Source organism: Bos javanicus, chromosome 17 (genome assembly GCF_032452875.1).
Source record: "Bos javanicus breed banteng chromosome 17, ARS-OSU_banteng_1.0, whole genome shotgun sequence".
NCBI classification, from domain to species: Eukaryota; Metazoa; Chordata; class Mammalia; order Artiodactyla; family Bovidae; genus Bos; species Bos javanicus.
In genome coordinates, this window is record NC_083884.1 from 71,077,166 (window position 1) to 71,099,052 (window position 21,887).

The window sequence follows — 21,887 nt, forward strand, 5'->3', positions numbered from 1 at the left end:
CGATTGCCTTGATAGTTTTGAGTTCAGAGGAGTAAGAATTCTTCTAATAAGAATTATATCTGGTTAATTTCTGTATTTCCCAGGCCAAGAACAGGGCCGGTAGCCTATGGAAGGTGTTCAAGAGAGGTTCGATGAAAACAACGGAATTAATGGAAGTAAGAATGATTAAGGATTATGCCATAACCCTTTCTCATGGCCCATCTACAGACCTGGCTTCTGAGGCAGTCCCAGCACAAAGATTTATCAAGGTATGATTGATAGATATCAATTGTAGTATTAAGGTGTACAACTTGATGTGACATGGTTACCACAGTCAGGCTAATTAACATATCCATCACTCACATGGTTACCATATTCTGGTTTTGTGATGATTATACTTGAGATCTATTCTCTTAGTTTTAAGCATTAGTAATGTATTATTATTAACTATAGTTAATATATATACATATATATGTGTGTATATATATATATAGTTAATATATATACATTAGGTCTCTAGAACTTATTCATCTTATAACAGAAAGTTTATACCCTTTGTGATCAACATCTTCCCATGACTGCCCCTCTCCACCCTAGCCGCTGATGATCACCCTCTACTCTCTGCTTCTTGGAGTTTGATTTCTTTAGATTCCACATATAAGTGATGTCATGCAGTATTTGTCTTCAGGTGCTTGACTTGTTTCACTCAGCATAATGTCCTCCAGCTTCATCTATGTTGTTGCAAGTGGCAGGATTTCCTTCTTTTTTTTAAGGCTGAATGCAGAAGGAAATGGCAACCCACTCCAGTGTTCTTGCCTGGAGAATCCCAGGGATGGGGGAGCCTGGTGGGCTGCCGTCTGTGGGGTCGCACAGAGTCAGACACGACTGAAACGACTTAGCAGCAGCAGCAGCAGCATGTATGCATGCTCAATTGCTCAGAGGTGTCTGAGTCTTTGTGACCCTATGGACTGTAGTCTGCCAGGCTCCTCTGTCTACGGGATTCTCCAGGGAAGAACTGGAGTGGGTTGCTATTTCCTCCTTCATGGGATCTTCCCAACCCAGGGCAAACTCGTGGCGTCCGCACTGCAGGCAGATTCTTTACCACTGATCTGTTGGGGAAGCCCTACAGCTGAATACTGTTCACTTATCAACACCTTTCTCTCTATCGTTCATCCATCCGTCTATCTCTACCAAGCGTCACATTTTCTCCATCCAGTCATCTGAGCGTGGATGTTTTCTTACCATTGGGCATCAGTTCCATCACCAGCATTGGGTAAGCATAGTTGGAGCAGCCGACTTTAACTCCACAGTGCTTCACACATTCCGAAGGTACAACACAGGCCACCTTCTCTGAGCGGGGGGCAGATTCAGAAAAGTGGGTTCAGTGAGTGGGGTCAAACAGGTAAGATCTACAACCATTGGACATAGAGACGAATTTCCATGCATGGAAATTAGAGATTCAACTTTGAACTCCGCACTCTGAACCTGCTCCCTTTTTGCCCAGAATACGACCTCCTAAGTGTCTCATGCCTATAGCTTCCCTCTGCACTGACCTAAGGGGCAGGACTCTTCTTGGGGATGTGGCTGGGTGCGAGCAGTACAGCAAACAGAGGGAGCTGCTCCATCCTCCAACAAAGCTGCGAGACTGCAACTGCTCTGAGGAGCACAGAACTCCAGAGAGAAAGCCAACCGCACCCCTACTCCCACCCCAGCACCCCACCCCCACCACATCACCTGGGAAGTTAGCCTTGTCTGACCACTTAGCCCGGTCTTTTACCACCTGTGTCTAAGAAGAAGCATCACCTGTGCTGGTTGTTGGAGTGCCTGCCCCATGTGGGATGATATCTTACTTCACCGTGGCATTTGCACAATATCTTTTTTTTTTCCCTTAAACAATGACAACAGACAGCAAAACTTGATTAAAAAAAAACCCACCCATAGATCAATGGAACAAAACAGAAAGCCCAGAGATAAACCCATGCACCTATGGACACCTTTTCTTTGACAAAGGAGGTAAGAATATACAATGGAGAAAAGACAATCTCTTTAACAAGTGGTGCTGGGAAAACTGGTCAACCACTTGTAAAAGAATGAAACTAGAACACTTTCTAACACCATACACAAAAATAAACTCAAAATGGATTAAAGATCTAAACATAAGACCAGAAACTATAAAACTCCTTGAGGAGAACATAGACAAAACACTCTCCGACATACATCACAGCAGGATCCTCTATGACCCACCTCCCAGAATATTGGAAATAAAAGCAAAAATAAAAAAATGGGATCTAATTAAAATTAAAAGCTTCTGCACAACAAAAGAAACTATAAGCAAAGTGAAAAGACAGCCTTCAGAATGGGAGAAAATAATAGCAAATGAAGCAACTGACAAACAACTAATCTCAAAAATATACAAGCAACTCCTGCAGCTCAATTCCAGAAAAATAAACGACCCAATCAAAAAACGGGCCAAAGAACTAAATAGACATTTCTCCAAAGAAGCCATACAGATGGCTAACAAACACATGAAAAGATGCTCAACATCACTCATTATCAGAGAAATGCAAATCAAAGCCACTATGAGGTACCATTTCACGCCAGTCAGGATGGCTGCGATCCAAAAGTCTACAAGAAATAAATGCTGGAGAGGGTGTGGAGAAAAGGGAACCCTCTTACACTGTTGGTGGGAATGCAAACTAGTACAGCCACTATGGAGAACAGTGTGGAGATTCCTTTAAAAACTGGAAATAGAACTGCCATACAACCCAGCAATCCCACTGCTGGCCATACATGCCAAGGAAACCAGAATTGAAAGAGACACGTGTACCCCAATATTCATCGCAGCACTGTTTATAATAGCCAGGACATGGAAGCAACTTAGATGTCCATCAGCAGACAAATGGATAAGAAAGCTGTGGTACATATACACAATGGAGTATTACTCAGCCATTAAAAAGAATACATTTGAATCAGTTCTAATGAGGTGGGTGAAACTGGAGCCTGTTATACAGAGTGAAGTAAGCCAGAAAGAAAAACACCAATACAGTATACTAACGCATATATATGGAATTTAGAAAGATGGTAATGACAACTCTGTATGTGAGACAGCAAAAGAGATCCAGATGTATAGAACAGTCTTTTGGACTCTGTGGGAGAGGGGGGGGATGATTTGGGAGAATGGCATTAAAACATGTATAATATCATATAAGAAACGAATCGCCAGTCCAGGTTCGATGCAGGATACAGGAAGCCTGGGGCTGGTGCACTGGGATGACCCAGAGGGATGGTATGGGGAGGGAGGTGGGAGGGGGGTTCAGGATGGGGAACACGTGTACACCTGTGGTGGATGCATGTTGATGTATGGCAAAACCAATACAATATTGTAAAGTAAAACAAAACAAAACAAAAGCCACCCTGAATGCTAATACCTTAGCACTTTAACTTCTTTCGTTTTTTTCAATAGTCTTCTCTAATCCTTTTCCACCAAGGAAAGGATTAGAGATATATATACATATATATGTATTAGAGATATATATACATATATATATGTATATATATATACACATATATTTGCATTGCTATGGTAATTGTTGAGGTAATATTTTGTAATCTGCTTTTTACATTTAACATAATAACTTCAGCGTTTTCCTGACTTTTGAGATAGTCTTCAGCCCCTTGTGTGCAATTTTCTATGAAGAGGGATATAGTAATTTCTTTGACCATTCTTTACTTGTTGGATATTTTCAACAGCACTATAATGTTGCAGCAAGAAGAACAAAGAAACATTCTAACTTGCTGTGTAGGGGAATCATTTTAACATGACACCACACCCCCAAGGAAACAGTAGTCTTGAAATAAACATCATTAAAAAAATTTAAGACAAAAAAATAAAGGAGAGTGGGAATTGAAGCACAAGCAATACCTATAAGGAGATATTTACAATAAAATGGATCATTTTGGGGGAAAAAAGGTGATTTTCTTTGTAACAAGATTTTAGCTAAATAAACTGATGCCCAGTTGAGAAAATACGATGTGGATTCAGTGTTATCTGATGGATTGCCCCACTAGAACCAGACGCCTTGCTTAGCTGAATGTATTTCCTGTACCCTTCGTAATAAAGGAAGAGTTGACTTTTTAAGGAAGATTTTTAACATTAGCATCTACTTTCAGCTGGATCAAAAGTTAAAGTACCCATACAACCCAATTCCAAAGCCCAGTCCAGTCTCCAACCATCTTGGAAGGACCAAGAAGTGACAGTGAATCTTGAAGACTTTCTCAGTCAAAGATGTCTTGGACTCAACCATCACAGCTCACTCAGCTCACATTTTCCAGTTTATCTCATCCTCCTGCATTATCTTCTAGACTAGCTTAAATCCAAGCCACTCATGAAAACAGGCTCGCAAGCTCAAATGTCTGCAAGGAGACAGGCGTACAGTACAAAAGAAATAAGAGAACAGAATGTCAAGTGTGCCAACATTTCCTGCTCCTAAGCCTCTGCACAGGCTGTTCTCGCCACTTGGGATTCTGCTTTTACTGACGTATGTAATGGGTTTTCTAGTTTATCGAAGTTTTTATCTATCTTGAAACCACTACTCAGAATTCACGTGTAATAAAAAAAAAAAAAAAAAAGGATCTATGGATTCAAGACTCACCTGTGAACAGGATGCGGCTGATCATCCCTGGCATCACCATGAGGAACATGGGCAGCAGCTTCAGGTACCCACACATGATGCAGGCGGCCTTCACGTGGGACATGTCCTTGCCTGACAGGCAGCGCTGCACAATGACCTGCCAGGGAAACATGACGTAGTCACGAGAAAACCGGAGGGTGACTTCAATGAAGGGGAGTGCCTCTCTTCAGAATTAATGTTATAGTGAAAAGGAGAGTCATGATAGTGCAAAATAATGGGCTTCAGAGTAAAATTGGAACTTGAATCCTTGCTCCTCTTACATGAATATTTGACTTCTGTGAGTCTCAGTTTTTTCATCTCTAAATAGGGTTATCTCTTGTAGGGCATCCTGAATACTTGGTATGTTTGTAAGACTCGTTACATTTAAATCAGTACCTATCACTACTATTAAAACATGTTTACAGCTCCCAGGCTAAACTGCAACAAGGGCCATGTGCTTTTCCAGGTACAAAGCTGTCACTATTGACTTTTGCCACAAGTTGTGCCTTTGATGTGTGTGTGTGTGCACGCTCGCAGCCCCTCAGTCATGTCTGACTCTTCGTGACCCCACCAGGTGGAATTTTCCAGGCAAGAATCCTGGAGCAGCTTGCCATTTCCTACTCCAGGGGATCTTCCTGACCTAGGGATGGAACCTGTCTCCTGCATTGAAAGGCAGACTGTTTACCACTGTGTCACCTGGGAAGTCTTTGATATTCTACTAAGTATGTGACTAAATAAGTCTCATACTCATTGGTTTCTCTCAACTATTGTTAGGCAATTATCCCGAAGGGAAAGCGAGCTCACTGAACTGGAAACCTCAGAGTCAGGCAGCCATCAGAATAGAATTCTGAGATATTCATCTCTAGATTTCTTCAGACCACACTGAGTTATGAATCAAATATGATGGTCCTGGGAAAACGAATGTATATAATTTCATAATTCCTACTTAAGTTGTACAATTTCTTGACTAATAAATTTCGTAGCAAAGCAGAACTTCTAACCATAATAACATTTTGATGTCACTTTTTCTTCTCAAGGAATGTTGTGAAACAAAGATGTCTTTTTCTGCTTAACTGTCTTTGGGGAGACAGATCTGTTAGGGACAGTGTTATTTAGTGCTGAGGGAGCAGGCGATATTTTTGGACAAAGGCCTGAAAGCTGATGGTTGGAGGGGCAACACAAATTAAAGGTGAGGAGAGAGCCCTGTCAGCAGACAAGCAGGTTCAGCCCCTACATCTAAGAAGGATGTGAGGTCACTTATAGGAAGTAAGTCAGTCAGAGCCAAATATAAGTAATAAGGATGGTCCCACAAATCAGTGGTGTAAGGATGCATTCTTTGATAGATATGTTGAGGAAATCAGTTTACTATACAGAGAAAAAGAGAACTGACACTGACATCATGTATGGCCATTGATTTAAAGTGAGTTAAAATTGTGAAATTGTAGGTTTAAGTTGACAGAGACTATTTAGGAAGAAGAAAACTTCAAAAAAAAAAAAACCCACCAAAATAAAAACAAACTCATTTGCTATAAAAAGGAGCACCCAGAAAACAAAAAAATAAGATCTTAGAAGCTTTAAATACAAAGGCAGGAAAAACTGGAGGATAAAGTTAAGAAAGTCTCCTATTAAGTAGAGCAAAAGACCAAGAGACGGATGACGGAGAGAAGAAGTAAAAACATTAGCGAACCAGCTGAGGAAGACCAACACCCAAAAGTAGAGTTCCAGATACGAGGAAACAAAATGGAAGGCAGCAAAGAAAGAATCTCCCCAAATCAGTCAAGACATCAGTTACCTGATCACAGAAGTTCACAGCGGCCTGTCATAATGGATAAAAATAGACCCACACACAATAGTACATTGTGGTGAAATTTCAAAATATTGAGGCCAAAGGAAAGGCAAGTTTCCAGAGAGAAAAAGCAGTCGTTCAGTCACTCAGTCATGTCTGACTCTTTGTGACCCCGTGGACTGCAGCACACCAGGCCTCCCTGTCCCTCACTAACTCCAGGAGTTTGCCCAAGTTCATGTCCCTTGAATCAGTGATGCCATCCAACCATCTCATACTCTATCACCCTCTTCTACTTCTGCCTTCAATTTTTTCCCCAGCAGAGTCGCACCCAAAAGATCAAGAATAACTTCAGGCTTCTCACCTGTGATGGTGGAAGTCAAAATACAATGAATCTATGACTCTGGGAAGATTATTTCCAACCTACAAATGTGCACAGAGCCAGAGATCAATTTACTAAGAGCTGGAGTGAAGACATTTTGAAACATGCAAATTCACAGCAAATGTATCTCCCTTCTTTATCAGCAACTAACTGGATAATTCATTGCCTCAAAAAGCAGGATTAAACAAAGAAAGATGATGATGTAGAATATTGGGGATAGGAAATACAAGCCAAGAATGAAGCAAAGGGGATGCCAAATATAGTAGTGAAGGGAGTTCTGAGTTAGGATGAGAGCCAGGTACAGTGGACAACCCAAGAGTTGGTGAGAGATGAAAGGCTCTAAGAGAAAAGAAGGAGCTCATAGAATACTTGATGTGCTTGCACGAAATGAGAGGAGATTCAGGCAATTTGCTGAGGGTTTGTTATTGAATGAGTAATAATCACCAAGAAAATTTAAAACAAAAGTATTTAGAGTTATTCATTTTAGGGAAAAGAAAAAGCTAAAGAAAAGTCAATCAGAGAATATTATGTAGCTTGGTTGTGAGTTACGTTTATGTAGTCACAAAAATTGCTGCATTGAATGCACATCTCACCAAAACTGTGAACTGGATCTATTAGGAAGATGAATGAAAGGAGGTGTGCCTGTAGGGGATTGAGAGTGGAAAACTGAAAAAGCTAAACTCTCATCTCTCTTTATGGGAAGCCAATAGAAAACTCTAAAACTGGAAAACTAAGAGGGCGCAATACAAGGATTTATTTGAATCTCCTGGGAATCAGGTTTATGAGAAAATTCTGATTCAATGGGTGTGGGTAGCATCTAAGAGCATTCATGTCTAATAAACTCTAAGGTAATATCCATGCCAGTCGTTCACAAACTATACAGTGAGTACAGGATTTAGAGAATAAAAATACATACCAAAATATTTAACTGAGGAAGCTGAAATTGTTTGCCTTTGGGAGATGAGAAATAGGTAGAAAGTTGGACACCAGAGAGCTATTTTTCATAACAGTATTAGTCACTCAGTCATGTCTGATTCTTTGTGAACCCATGGACTGTAGCCTGCCAGACTTCTCTGTCCATGGAATTCTCCAAGCAAGGATACTGGAGTGGGTTGTCATGCCCTTCTCCAGGGGTTCTTTCTGACCTAGGGATCGAACCCAGGTCTCCTGCTTTGCAGGCAGACTCCTTACCATCTGAGCCACCAGGAAAGGGTCCATTTTCTTTTCATTTTTCATAATAAGCATCGTATTAATAGAAGTGTTTGGCTCTTTAAATGATGTGTGTGTATGAAATAGAAACTAGATGTTTTTCTATGAGTAGAAAAAGAACAACATAAACATATTCATGTATCTCTCTCTCTCTCTCTCTCTCACACACACACACACACAGACACACACACACACACAGACACACTTTACCTGATCTGTACACCAATACCATGCAGCTACAACAGTCATTCCGAATATTGTTCCTGGCCATGGAATATCCCCAGTGACAGCATCTCGAAAAATATGGAAGGAGTCTCCCTGAGGGGTGTAACACTTGGATTTGATTGTCAGGTTGTCTCCCTCCACTATGGTTGGGATGGCATTCATGTACTTCTCTGTAAAATTCTCGTAGCCTCCGACTTCAGCAAAAGCTGAAAAGGAATTGGATAAAATGAAATTTCTGTCAAATCTTAGACATCAAAAGAGTTAATAATCACTCCTTTGTCATGGAGGTGCTCAAACATCTCCAATCAGATTATGTGTGGTGAGGGGACATAGGGAAACTTACCCCACTGGGAGGGTCTGGAAAAGCTAGTCAGGTGTAGGAAAGAACCACAATGGATGGAAACCTTAGAAAGATGAGCCCAGACATTTGGGACAACTTATAAAGGTTCAGATGACACAAAATTCATCAGAGTAAATTTTAGAGTGGTAGATACTACAGTTGTACAGTTGAGTCTGACAGTTTACTTTTTTATTCATTATTTAATTTAGCACTAACACGTTGTGTGTACCAAATACTGTGGTGGGATTATGTGCAAAATGAACTCAACCTAAGGGAAGATGCAGACAATACAAGGAAATTGTTCTGATAAAGGAAATACGGTTTGTAGCAAAAATACATGGAGGACCTAGGAGGTGAGAGTCTACCCATAGGATAGGATAAGTGAGTCTTAGAGAAGCTGATGCCAGGGCATACACCACTGAGGCCAGAAACCAAAGGAGTGTGAACGAGAAAAACAGAAATTCTGGCTAAGTAGCAAGTTCACAAGGAATTGGTAGTAGCAGTTGCTTCAGGAGTAGCGTTGTGCAATAGAACTTCCTACAATGATGGAACTGTTACATATCTGTGCTGTCCAATGGGGTAACTACTGGCCATATATTGGGGCTTCCCTAATGGCTCAGTGGGTAAAGAATCTGCAACGCAGGAGACACGGGAGATGTGGGTGCATCCCTGGGTCGGGAAGATCCCCTGGAGGACCAAAATGGCAACCCACTCCAGTATTTTTGCCTGAAAATCCCACGGACAGAGGAGCTTGGTGGGCTACAGTCCATGGGGTCATAGAGACTTGGACATGACTGGGCAGCTAAGTGCAGGACACTGCCATGTATTGAGTGCTTGAAATATGGCTAAGCAAGTGAGGAACTGAATTTTTAATTAGCTTAAATTTAAATGGCCACATGCGGTTAATGGCAACCATGTTCTGACGAAGTCATCAGTCATCATTATGAATTTGTTGTCTCTGTAGTTCGATCAGTGTCTGCCTCGTATCTTGGGCTCTGATTAGGTGCCTGCGTGTTCAGGAATGTTGCATTCAGTGCAGCCTGAGTGGGTGTTGGAGCAGGGTGACTGCCGGACAAGGGAGGGATGAAAAGGATTTGTTTTCACCCTATATCCTTTTTCACTTTATGCATGGATTTTCTAGGCAAACAAAAGCAAAAACTATAATAAGAGAAGCCAAAAATTAGCAAGTTGTAAATCAGATTCATCAATAGTGATCTGGCACGACTTAAAAGAATGAATAACTGATGGTACTGATAAGTGAGAGTCATAAAGGAAAATACAAACTATATTTGTTACTTATATAATAATAGAGTAAGGAATATACTTTAATAATTTCCATCAGTCATAATGAAGTTAATATTCAGTACCTAAATTTTTCCTAATATTTAATCCTTCATTTAATGAGGATTTTATGTAAATGAAAGGTTACTGTGCATTGGATCCAATGCACCAATATTTTTATAAAATGTCAACTCAATGGTACTAATTTTGTCCATTCTGAACACAAGAATATTAAGGTTAAACAAAATAATTTATCTAAGCAATAGTTTTTCAAAGGAGGTAAAAGTGAAAAGTGAAATTGAAGTCACTCAGTCGTGTCCGACTCTTTGCGACCCCATGGACCACAACCTGCCAGGCTCCTCCGTCCATGGGATTCTCTAGGCAAGAATATTGGAGTGGGTTGCCATTTCCTTCTCCAGGGGATCTTCCCCACCCAGGGATCGAGCCCAGGTCTCCCGCACTGCAGGCAGACTCTTTACCGTCTGAGCTAGCAGGGAGCCCCAAAGGAGGCAAAGTTCTCCCTTACTTCTTCATGCTGAGATAGTACAGTAAGAAAGAAGTTCGCAGACACTCCTTTCTGTGTAAGGAGTATGCGAAAGAAAGAAGTTCGGAAAATGTGACCAAATAGAAGGGAGGCAGCGGTCAAGAGCAGTCAGACTGAACAGACGCAAGTCCCAGGATTTCTGACCGCAGGGCATTGCTCACACCTTTATCACTTACCGAACCCCATGAGAATAAAAGAACCTATCAGCATGATGGCCGTTTGGAGGGTGTCTGTGTAAATAACTGAGGCCAAGCCCCCTGTGAAGAGAAAGAAAGGAATCAGGACATTTTACTCATGCGCCCTCATCTATCTGCTGCCACCTCTGTGTTCTCCTCTACCCAAACTCTAGAAATAACTCCGCAGAAACAAATGCTCCTGGATGGACTACAAGCCCCTCTCGGCATCTTTGTCGCCTTGGCAGTTATGCCTCTCCTTGGTCTTCTTGTCCGCCTTGCCTTGCCTTGACTCGGTTTCTATGAATTAGAGTGGAGTTCCACCTTTGTGTGAATTTTTGAATATTAAATAGAAATAAAGGCAAAGTTTTAATACCATAGATTTTCCCTCACTGATCCCTCAGTTTGCTCCATTTAGCACAATTACACTCGCTCTCAAAAAACTGGGCAAGGCCATTTTCAGTCTCCTGTTGGAATGCATTATTGTTTCATTAGTGGAGAACCAGATACATTTGATGAGCTGTGTTTCGCTGCAGTGTTGTTCGAACAACAAAAACTTCCCTTTGAGCTCCGGGCTCACAGACTCTCAGTTAATGAGATACTCCCTTTATGGGAGGGAAACAAGATGGATACTGAAAATAGGAGATTTATGCCCTTATCTGTCACTTATTCTGAGACATGTACTTGATGTATAAAAATGGCTTCAGGACTGTCTTTATTGTCCCAGCTATACTTTTTCTTTATTTTTCCAATTGAGCTGGTGTAGTTTGATTTTCATGTTAGTGTGCATGAGGGAGAACACTGGTGTATCTGGCTCATGAAGGCCTGCTTGAGCTATTCACCACACCTTTCCTCCCACCGCCAGCCCACTGCTCCAGTTTTCCTTCCCTGATTCTGCGGCTCATAGTCCCACCCCGTGCCCTGGCATGTATTCACTCGGACCCTGCCTCGGTGTTGCCAGTGTCGGGTCTGAGCCACTATTTCATCCAGACTTCCCATGTGTATGTTACGCTGGATTCCAAACGCCGATCTGCGTACCGGACGCGTAGCCGAGCCAGGTCACCATTTTCCCATCCCGTTTACCACGTCACCAGGTGCTCACACCTCATACTGAAGATTCTGTTTTCTTTGCTCTAGTTATGTTTCTCCACCCGTGCGTGAACCTCACAATGGAAATAAAAGGGTATCCTTACACGGCAGTGACGATGCTAACGGCAGCTTGGAGTGAGGTCAGCAAAAGGTAGCGTGGGCTCACCAGTGATTGTGTAAATAGCAGTGAGAGCCAAGAGGATGAAGATCGCCAGGTACAGGTCCAATCCCAAGGCCAGGGTGATGAATATGGCTCCAGAAAATATGTCTGACTAGAGAGAGAACAGTCAGGGTGGAATGGAAACACGCAGGGCGTCGCTCAGCTCTTCACTGATGTCTTCCCACTAATGTTTGATGCTCCCTGGTGGCCTAGTGGTTAGGATTCAGCACTCTCCCAGCCTCGGCCCAGGTTCGATTCCCAGTCAGGAAAAGCCTGTCTTTTCTCTCTGCTTGCCGCCTACCAACAACCCTAGTGAGACCATACCATCCTTTGGGGCTTACCAGGTAGTGCTAGAAGGAAAGAATCTGCCTGCCAATGCAGGAGACCTAAGAGATGCCAGTTCTGTCCCGGTGCTGGGAAGGTCCCCTGGGGAAGGGCATCGCCATCCACTCCAATATTCTTGCCTGGACAATCCCATGGACAGAGGGGCCTGGTGGGCTACAGTCTGTGGGGTCGCTAAGAGTCGGACACGACTGAGCACTCTTGGACCCTACACATTACTGGAGGTTGAGAACCAGTGAACATACGATCTTTTTAATACTTGGGGCAGGGGAAGGCTGTGAAAGTTGTTGATCTGTTTAATAAGTAACCAGGACAGAAGCTGTTATCATTGTATGATAACAAAATGTACACAAAATGTCATGTCTAGGATTATTGATACCACTTAAGAATGGACTCCTGCTACAGAATCTTTCCAGTTGACCTGCCAGACCGTGAACAGTCACACACACGCTCTGGGCCTCTGCGCTGCTCCATTCAGCTCCCCAGCCTTCCACCCACTCCACACCAGCAGGAACCAACCACCTCAGGAGGCTGCCTCCCTTGGGGGCTCCCTTTGGTACTTGTCATTCTGCTCCAGCACCTTGTTCATACTCTAGCATCATAAAGCTCTAGATGTCAGAGCCAGAGGAGAATGGAGATCACCAGCTCCCACCAGAGGAGCATGTAAGCATGAAGCCCCGGACACCTGCAGGCTCCTCCACCTCCCTTGGGCTCTCCTCACCTTCCTGTCCTGGGACTTAAGTGCTCCCAGCCCTCACCAATGAGGATGACCTCCAATTCCACCCAGCATTGACTGCCATCCTCTTTCCTGGCCTGAAGCATATTTCCTGTACTTAATCCACACACTCTAGTCCAGCTCTTAGTTTACTATATTTGCATATAATGTCATAAAGGGCTATTTCACATGTAAAATTCTTATACCCTTAACGACGTGGTGAACTGTAGTGAACAGGAATCTTGTTGCCCTAACATGGAGCTCAGCAATTTATAATAAGTACTGGGAAATGCTCGCGTTGCATTAGGAAGGCTCGGGCCATCTAATCTAAGCAGCTGGTTTACTTCCAATCATGATTTGGCTCAACAGAGGATCATTAAGCAGAGTGAACTTCTGCTCTAGTGAACTGCCTGGACTATAAACTTGCAGGAGATTATGTCCCTAGCCACTGATACATGAGATTTTTCTTTGGTTTCTACATGTACTGCTGAATCTTCAAATTTCTTCTTTCCTTAATAATTATCTCCAAGAGACTTAACTTAAAAAAAAACTTTAGAATTCTTTTAACACTTGTTTGTGATATTCGTTTCGTACAGGCAATCTCAGATAAAATAGGGTACATTTAAGCAAAGTCAGTATAATAACACAAAACACTTTCCCTTCTGGTCTTCATGTTAGATAGTCAAGCTGAAAAGGAAAATGTAAACCTGGAGTGGCCTTGACAATGAGAATGAAAAGGTTATTGTGCAGGGGGAGGTGGGAGCTAGAGAGTCCTTAGCTTCTGCTACTGAATTGTTGTGCTACTTGAATGAGACTTTCTCTCTTTCTGTACATCCATTATTTTTTTCATAGTCTTAATGAAAGGATGGGTTTATACTCTGGAGGCTCTTGTGACTCAGAATTCTTTCACTCTATGAATGCAGGGTTTCTGAAGCTCCTTTTTCTTTTTTGGCATAAACTCTTGGTAGAGAGACCCCCTGGTGGCTCAGATTGTAAAGAATCTGCCTTGCAGTGCAGGAGACCTGGGTTTGATCCTTGGGTTGGGAAGATCCCCTGGAGAAGGAAATTGCTACCCACTCGAGAATTCTTGCCTGGAGAATTCCATGGACAGAGGAGCCTGCTGGGCTATGGTCCATGGGGTCACAAAGAGTCAGACACAACCGAGCGATTAACATGTTCAGAGAGACCCCAGGTAGTTTTAAAACATCCGTATATGGCTTGACCCATGAAGTTCTCTGACCTTGGCACTCTTGTCCCTCATGAAGCTAAAACGCCAGGAGGGCACTGAACTCACTGAGATTCTCAGAGCCACACAGATGAACAGGGAGAGGATGGAGAGGTAGACCTGGAGCCGCTTCCCACCGAACCGCTTCCTCAGGTATTCCGGCATGGTCGTCACCTGCAGAGACAGACACCAGCAGGGGTTCATCCTCAGGGTCCCACACACTCAGATGATCTGACATGGATTAAGCCTCTGTGGACAGGTAACGGTGTGTGGCAGTCACCCTCAGGGTGGGTAACACCCCCCAAAGGGGGGAGACGTGAGTGAGAAGGCACAGCCCCTTGGGAAACTGTGAGTCCGGAATGAACATGGGCTTTGGACTCAGGCATTCCTGAGATCTGTTCCCGGATTGTGACCTTTGGCAAATGGCAGTCTCTCTGAACCTCTGTTTTCTCACCTGTAATGTGGGGCTTTAATATGGAAGTAGGTGTAAAATACCCACCACAACACCAAATGAATGGTGATGCTCGAGAGGTAATATTCATTATTTTCACTGATAATGTTGCAGTCTAGCAAAAACAGCATAACTGATGGACTGCAATTACGGTTACATGATAAATGGATAATTGAATAAACTGCAAATATACTTCTGTATGTACAGTCACGTGATTATCTTTATTGAAAAGAAGAGTTACATTAAATCCTATGTAGAGAAAAAGCTGAGGTTATCATTATCGAAATACTAGGTCTGCTATGTGATCAGTTTAAAGGGTTCATTTTTCTGGTTTCTTCATAGCAGACCAAGCGCATGGTTTCATCTCCTCCAATATAAAAGAATCTTAAACATTTATATAATATTAGCAAAAGCAAGAAGGGGAACTCCTGGGGCTCAGAAACTGTGCAGAACCACCTCAAGGATGGTAAGCCATGTCTAAGAACACATGCATGTTATGTGCTGTGGATCCTTGCACCAAAGAGAGCAGAGCTTGCTCAGCCTGGAATGGGAAGGGACTCAGGATGAGCAAAGGGCTATACAGTGACGTGCAGAGGCAGTAGACAGTAAAGCTTGGCCCCCTGGAGCCCCATCCCAGGAATTAGCCCAGGACACAGCACCCCTCAGCTGCAGAAGGAATGAGTATGGCAGTTAGGCTCCAAGAGGCACAGCAGTGCCCCAGTTGGTTGGCAACACCCAATTTGAAGGGGAGCCACCAGAGCATGGTACTTCCTACCCCTCATTAAAAAAAAAAAGCTACCTTCCAAACATCAGAATAACAAAAATTAGAATAAAGGAAAATGTATTGGCAAGAATGTCAGAAAAATGGAATCCCCGCAACAGTGATCAGCAAGAGGATAGCTGACTGCAGCCATTTTTAAGAGCAATCCTGCAGCACTTCGTGGTCTTTTTAATTTTTAAAAATTCTTTTATGATTTGCATTATTTTTTGGCTGTGCTAGGTATTTGTTGCTGCCTGCGGGCTTTCTCTAGTTGCAGAGAGTGGGGCCTGCTCCTTGTTGGCGGTGCGTGGACTTCTCATTGCAGTGGCTTTTTCCTGTCTCAGAGCACTGGCTCTAGGAGCTGGTTTCAGTAGTTTTGTGGGCAGCACGTGGGCTCAGCAGTGTGACACGCGGGCTGAGTTGTCCAGTGACGTGTGGGATCTTCCTGGACCAGGGATCAAACCCACGTCTCCTGCACTGGCAGGCAGATTCCTTACCACTGGACCGCCAGGGAAGTCCAGTAGTTAGTGATCTTATGTAAACATAAACTTAGAAATTCTGGGACGAATAATGTTACTCAGGTTTCATAGCTGAGCAGAAAAAAATGAGGGAATAAATGAATGCCTGACATGTGTACCGGAGAACACCTGTGGATACTCACCCCTGCCTTGATGTAAATGGGGACAAAGAACCACCCTAGAACGAGCAACAGCAGCAAGGCCTACAAGAAACCAAGGACAGAGTGGAAGTTAGAGAGGTTTGGCTCGTGGGCCTTTTCGCTTCACAACCTCCAAGTCTGAAAATAAAACGTTTGCTTCGATCCTGTCCCGCTCAGACAGTTATGATCCCAAGACAGCTGTGGGTCCATTTCTTCTGCTTCCATGATCCAGAGATCACCATTTCCTGGGGCTTAGGATGTGGCAAAGATATGTGGTGAAAAATGGACAGTTAGAGATCTGAGCCCAGCTGGACAACTAGAAGGTCATACAATCTTTACCAAAAGGAATTATTCTTAAAAAATTTATTTAGCTGTGTCGAGTCTTCCTTGCAGCACATGGAATCTTTCTGTGTGGCAAGTGGGCTTGTTGCCCTGCAGCTTGTGGGATCTTAGTTCCCCCACCATGGATCGAACCCTTATCCCCTATATAGGAAGGTGGATTCTTAACCACTAAGCCACCAGGGAAGTCCCCAGGAATTATTCTTGAATGTCAGGAATCATATAGAGTGACAAACCAATGAGAAATTTAGAGGCAGAAGAATATTCCCAGTACCCCCCAAGCCTTGCCAAATATAATGATGATAATAGTATAATCTTACATGAATATTAACGTTTATGAAAAAGTCTTCACTTCTATCACTCACGCTGTTCTCACAGCACCAGGTTAGGCAGCTGCGATAAGCACAGTTATTCTCCTGTTTTATGGAGGGGTAAACTGAACCTCACAGAGATGAAAGAAATCCAAGGTCACAGGCTAAGAGCCAGGCTCTCAGCAAGCTGATAATCACACTCCCTGGGGCCATAGGGCATTTTGTCCACGCTTCTGGAGGCTGGCTCCTTTCTCGACTCCATGGCACCATCAAAGCAAAACCCAGACCATAAGGCACACGTGGAGGCTGGGTCCATTCTGAGTCTCTGACACTACTAAAGTAATTATAGGGGCAAAATCTTCAATAGGGGCGGGGCACGGTTTCTTGTGACGATGCAAGGTCCCTGGCTGAGTCTATCCAGGATAGTTTTAAATGTAAATAGTTTCAATGTAAAATGATCCAGGATCATCTTACAATGATCCAACTTTCTTCCACATAAGCATCTCCCTCTGACTGATAGGCATATACATGCACAAGCAAACACTAGAAAGGATAAGAGAATAGAACTGAAAACATCCAGTCAACTCAAGAAATGTTTATAGCATGTGCCCAGTCAAATGCTGAATGATGGGGTGGTGTGAGGGACACGAGAAGAGATGGTCGCTTGTCCTTAAAGACCTTAGAGTCTAATTTAGAAGACACAGCTTGCACTGGTGAGATGGCAGTAGAGCAATTAGGAACTCAGTCACCAAGTCTTAGAGATTCTATCTACTCCTCCAAATCAGTTACTCTTTACGATGTTGTCGCTTCCTTGGCCAGTTTCTACTCCTCTGCCTGGCATCAGCCTCAGGAAGTTCCCTGGACCTGGGCCTGGTTCCACCACCATCTAGGATGGACGCCCCTTCTGCATCCAGCCATGCCCCTTCTGTTTCCTTCTGTTGAGATCTCTCAATGCTCCATGCATGCTTCTCTCCTTGTACTTTCTACACTGTAGCGAATGTTTATCTGTCTCTCCCACTGGGATGTAAGCTTTTCAAAGAAGGGGTCATTACTTGTACATTTTAAATTTTCTTGCTTCTAATTCAGACTGAATGTATAATACAGCTCGGGGCAGGGGGAGAGATAGAAATGAGAGCTAAAATGATCAAGGAGGTCAAGTAAAAGTGGGGTTAAATGATATAGAGATGACTTCCCTGGTGGGAATAATGGCTTTAGTGAAATCTCAGAGGTAGGGTATGGCCCAGGCAAAATGGGCCCACAGGGAAGGCCCTGAGGTTCAAGAAGAAGGAGAAATAGAAGTCAAACCAAAGAGGGGTTTGTCCTATGCAGAAAAGAAAAGTGCAAGTGAAAGTCGCTCAGCCGTGTCCAACTCTTTGCGACACCATGGACTGTACAGTCCATGGAATTCTCCAGGCCAAAATACTGGAGTGGGTAGCCTTTCCCTTCTCCAGGGGATCTTCCCAACCCAGAGATCGAACCCAGATCTGCATTGCACATGGATTATTTACAAGCTGAGCCACAAGGGAAGCCCAAGAACACTGGAGTGGGTAGCCCAGACAAACACACTATAGAGTTTTGATTTAAAGGAAGAAGCCTGTGATGTCACTTACATTCCATTCAAATGCTGCAATGGCAATTCCTGAAGCCGCTCCGGTCCCTGCCAGCCCCACAAAGTGGCCACTGCCGATGTTACTGGCGAAGAGAGAGGCGCCCATCTGGAATCCAAGGGAAGAGACTAGGGTCAGAGTTAAAAGTCCCAAATTAGACTTCCTGAAAGCAGGTAAATGTTGCAGTGTTTCCATTACTTTTCCATATGGCAGGAGTCAGCAAGCTTATAGCTTGGGGCCTGAATTTAGCCAGTCACCAGTTTTTGCACGGTTGGTATATAAGATTGTTTTTGTATTTTTGAATCATTTTTTGGCTGTGCTGGGTCTTTTCATTTTGGTGCACAGGCTTCCCTTGTTTCGGGGCATGGGCTCTAGAGTGGGCTCAGTAGTCGTGGCTTGTGGGCTTCTCTAGTTGTGGCACTCGGGCTTAGTTATCCTTTGGCATGTGGGATCTTAGTTCCCCAACTAGGATCAAACCTACGTCCCCTGCATTGGAAGGTGGGTTCTCAACCACTGGGCCACCAGGAAAGTCCCTGAATGGTTTTTTAAAAATTGAGAGAGCAGCATTGACATACATACATTCCCATGTGTAAGACAGATTGCTAGTGGGAACCTGCTGGATCGCACAGGGAGCTCAGCCTGGTGCTCTGGGAGGGGGGTTCCAGAGGGAGGGGGCTTATGTATACTTACGGATGATTCACATTGCCATACGGAGAAACTAATACAATATTGCAAACAGTTATCCTCCAATTAAAAATAAATTAAAAAAATATGAATCAGAGCTAAACCAGCTCTTTCTAAATGCCACACTATACCTTCTCTCATAATTGGTGACGTATTCTTATTTATTAGAACGACAGGGCTGAGCTCTGAGGCCAAGGGTTTAGGAAAAGAGACACCAGAGAGCAGGCAGGCAATGCACCTCAGACATGATCAGCACTCTACATGTTTTCTTGGCTTGTCCTTAAACATACACACTGGAAGTTTATCGCCAGGAAGCTTTGACTCACTCACCGGCCACCAGGTCACATCTCGACCAGCCAGAAAGAAGCCTCCAACGGTACCCCGGTTGGTCCTCAGCATTGCCTGAGAGAAGGGAAGACATTTACGAGTCAAGCCACAGAAAGAGCCCCTGAGGTGCCCCTGAATCTCTGGCTAGGCTGCTGACAGACATGACCTTCTTTTCCAGCACTCCTAAAAAGAAACATTATCCTCAAAACTGTGATCCAGCACCAATTTTTCAAGGACTTCAAAACCACACTTTCATAGAAACCAAGGCACTTTAAGAAGTCATATTTCTCAACTTCTGTCCTAATTCCTCTGTTTATTTTCATTGATGAATACAATGTGAGGTATCTATCCTTAAAGCTGTGCTTGGAAGGAAATTTGCAGCCTCCAGCTCATTGCTTAAAAGAGAGAATGAACGCAAATGACTTAAGCATCCAAATCAACTAAGTTATTGATAGAAAGTAAGCAAAGGAAAATAAAATCAATGAGATAATAACACAACATCTTTATTCATGATGTTGGGTGCTGGAAATGCCAAATAGGATAGATCTGCAGTCCCGCTCTTGGCCCTGTTCACACGACGGGCTTGTTAGAAGGATAAAGTAAATCAGTGGAAGCATTGCTGACTCACACGTGAGAAAATGACTGCTTAGGGAGGGACAATGAAGTCTGCGGCAGCTGATTGAACGTCGTCTCTGCTTTGTCACATGAGACTTCTCCCTGCCTCAGTCGTTTCCCCCAGCCTCAAGCCTGGAGTCCACTCTGAACATCCCACTAAGCTCCTACATACCCACAGTCCAACGGCCATCACCAACACGAAATAGATGACAATGACGGAGATGTCAGCAGCATTTTGTATACGCTCTGATGTCTCAGGAGGGCTGGGGGTCTCAGTCACAGCGCTGGGGCTCAGCATGCTGGCCATGGTTGCAGGCACTGCTTTCCCCCTCCCAGGGACAGCCCTTTTCTTATATGTGCTCTAGGTTAATGATCAGCCTCGGGCAAGTGGAGAGCACTATCAGAGCCATCTCCTGGGCAGGAGGACCTTTAAACCTTTCCTCTGAAGCTCTGAGACCCTGGCCCTCCAGCAGGCATGTTGGACTGGGTGGAGTGTGGGAAGGAGGGGTGAGAGATGAGAAACGGGGTGAAAATTGGAGGTGGAGAGAGGGTTGTTCATTATGTGGAAAGATGGTATCTGGGAAGGTGTTTTGATTCTAAAGCTTTGGTTCTACTCTAGGAGGTATGCTGAATAAATATCTCATTTAAAATCCTTAAAAAAAAAAAGATTTGAATAGTCTGGGTGAGGATTAGGGAGAGATGAAGGGGACAAAGAGAGGGCTAAGAAAGAGGTGAAGGGTCTAGAAAAGAATCAGGAGGACAAGGGGTGAGGGATCCTTGTAGAGCAGATAAGATTCCCAGCCAAGAAATTTTATCCCTTGAAAGTGAAGTTATTTTGTGTTTCCTAGTTTCCTCTATGTTTCTCTGGAACAGGTAATTTGAGTTAGGCTTTGTATTACACATCAGGACTGAGGCAGCCCATGCAAGAAGGGGAAGTGCTCTACCAGCACTGCATTCAGAGGGGTCGGGGCAGGGGTGTGGAGTGGGTTGGGACAGAGGTTTTGACAATGGGCATATCAACCTAAAAGTATGTGATAATGATTCTCAGGACTCATATAAAGATGTGGGATTGCTTGATCATACGATAGCTCTATTTTTAACTTTTTGAGGAACCTCCATACTGTTTGCCCTAATGACTATATCAGTTTATCCCCTACCAATGGTGTACAAGGGCTTCCCTAGTGGCTCAGTGGTAAAGAATCTGCCTGTCAAAGCAGGAAACATGGGTTTGATCCCTGGGTTAGGAAGATCCTCTGGAGGAGGAAATGGCAACCCACTCCAATATTCTTGCCTAGGAAATCCATGGACAGAGGCACCTGGCAGGCTACAGTCTGGGGTCGCAAGAGAGTTGGACATGACTTAGCGACTAAACAACAGCAGCAATGGTGCATCTGCTGTCGCTTCAGTCGTGTCTGACTCTGTGAGACCCCATAGACGGCAGCCCATGAGGCTCCCCCGTCCCTGGGATTCTCCAGGCAAGAACACTGGAGTGGGTTGCCATTTCCTTCTCCAATGCGTGAAAGTGAAAAGTGAAAGTGAAGTCGCTCAGTCGTGTCCGACTCTTAGCGACCCCATGGACTGGTAGGGACTGCCCTACCAGGCTCCTCCATCCATGGGATTTTCCAGGCAAAAGTACTGGAGTGGGGTGCCATTGCCTTCTCCAGCAATGGTACATAGGGGTTCCCTTTTCTCCAGATATTTGCCAGAACTTGTAAGTTCTAATCTTTTTTGATTTTTTTAATTAATTAATTTTTTATTGAAGGATAATTGCTTTACAGAATTTTGTTGTTTTCTGTCAAACCTCAACATGAATCAGCCATAGATAAACATGTATCCCTTCCCTCCTGAACCTCCCTCCCATCCCCTCCCCATCCCACCCCTCTAAGTTAACACAGAGCCCCCTGTCTGAGTTTCCTGAGCCATACAGCAAATTCCCATTGGCTATTTATTTTACATATGGTAATGTAAGTTTCCATGTTACTCTCTCCATACATCTCACCCTCTCCTCCTCTCTCCCC

At 43.7% G+C, this 21,887-nt stretch overlaps 1 protein-coding gene across 1 annotated transcript in view; it reads right to left on the reverse strand.

Annotated features, from left to right (window-relative positions):
• LOC133229119 (solute carrier family 5 member 4) overlaps nucleotides 1-20,207 on the reverse strand; it is a 28,888-nt gene extending 8,681 nt beyond the window's left edge. Inside the window, exons 1-10 of the mRNA XM_061385474.1 lie at nucleotides 20,042-20,207; nucleotides 19,258-19,329; nucleotides 18,247-18,351; nucleotides 15,990-16,049; nucleotides 14,187-14,291; nucleotides 11,842-11,947; nucleotides 10,590-10,670; nucleotides 8,234-8,454; nucleotides 4,632-4,767; nucleotides 1,222-1,329 (exon numbers count right to left, since the gene is read on the reverse strand). Of these exons, the coding sequence (XP_061241458.1) occupies nucleotides 1,222-1,329; nucleotides 4,632-4,767; nucleotides 8,234-8,454; nucleotides 10,590-10,670; nucleotides 11,842-11,947; nucleotides 14,187-14,291; nucleotides 15,990-16,049; nucleotides 18,247-18,351; nucleotides 19,258-19,329; nucleotides 20,042-20,176 (1,129 nt within the window). The 5' untranslated portion in view covers nucleotides 20,177-20,207. The remainder of the gene's footprint in view (nucleotides 1-1,221; nucleotides 1,330-4,631; nucleotides 4,768-8,233; nucleotides 8,455-10,589; nucleotides 10,671-11,841; nucleotides 11,948-14,186; nucleotides 14,292-15,989; nucleotides 16,050-18,246; nucleotides 18,352-19,257; nucleotides 19,330-20,041) is intronic.
• Nucleotides 20,208-21,887: the final 1,680 nt, after the last annotated feature.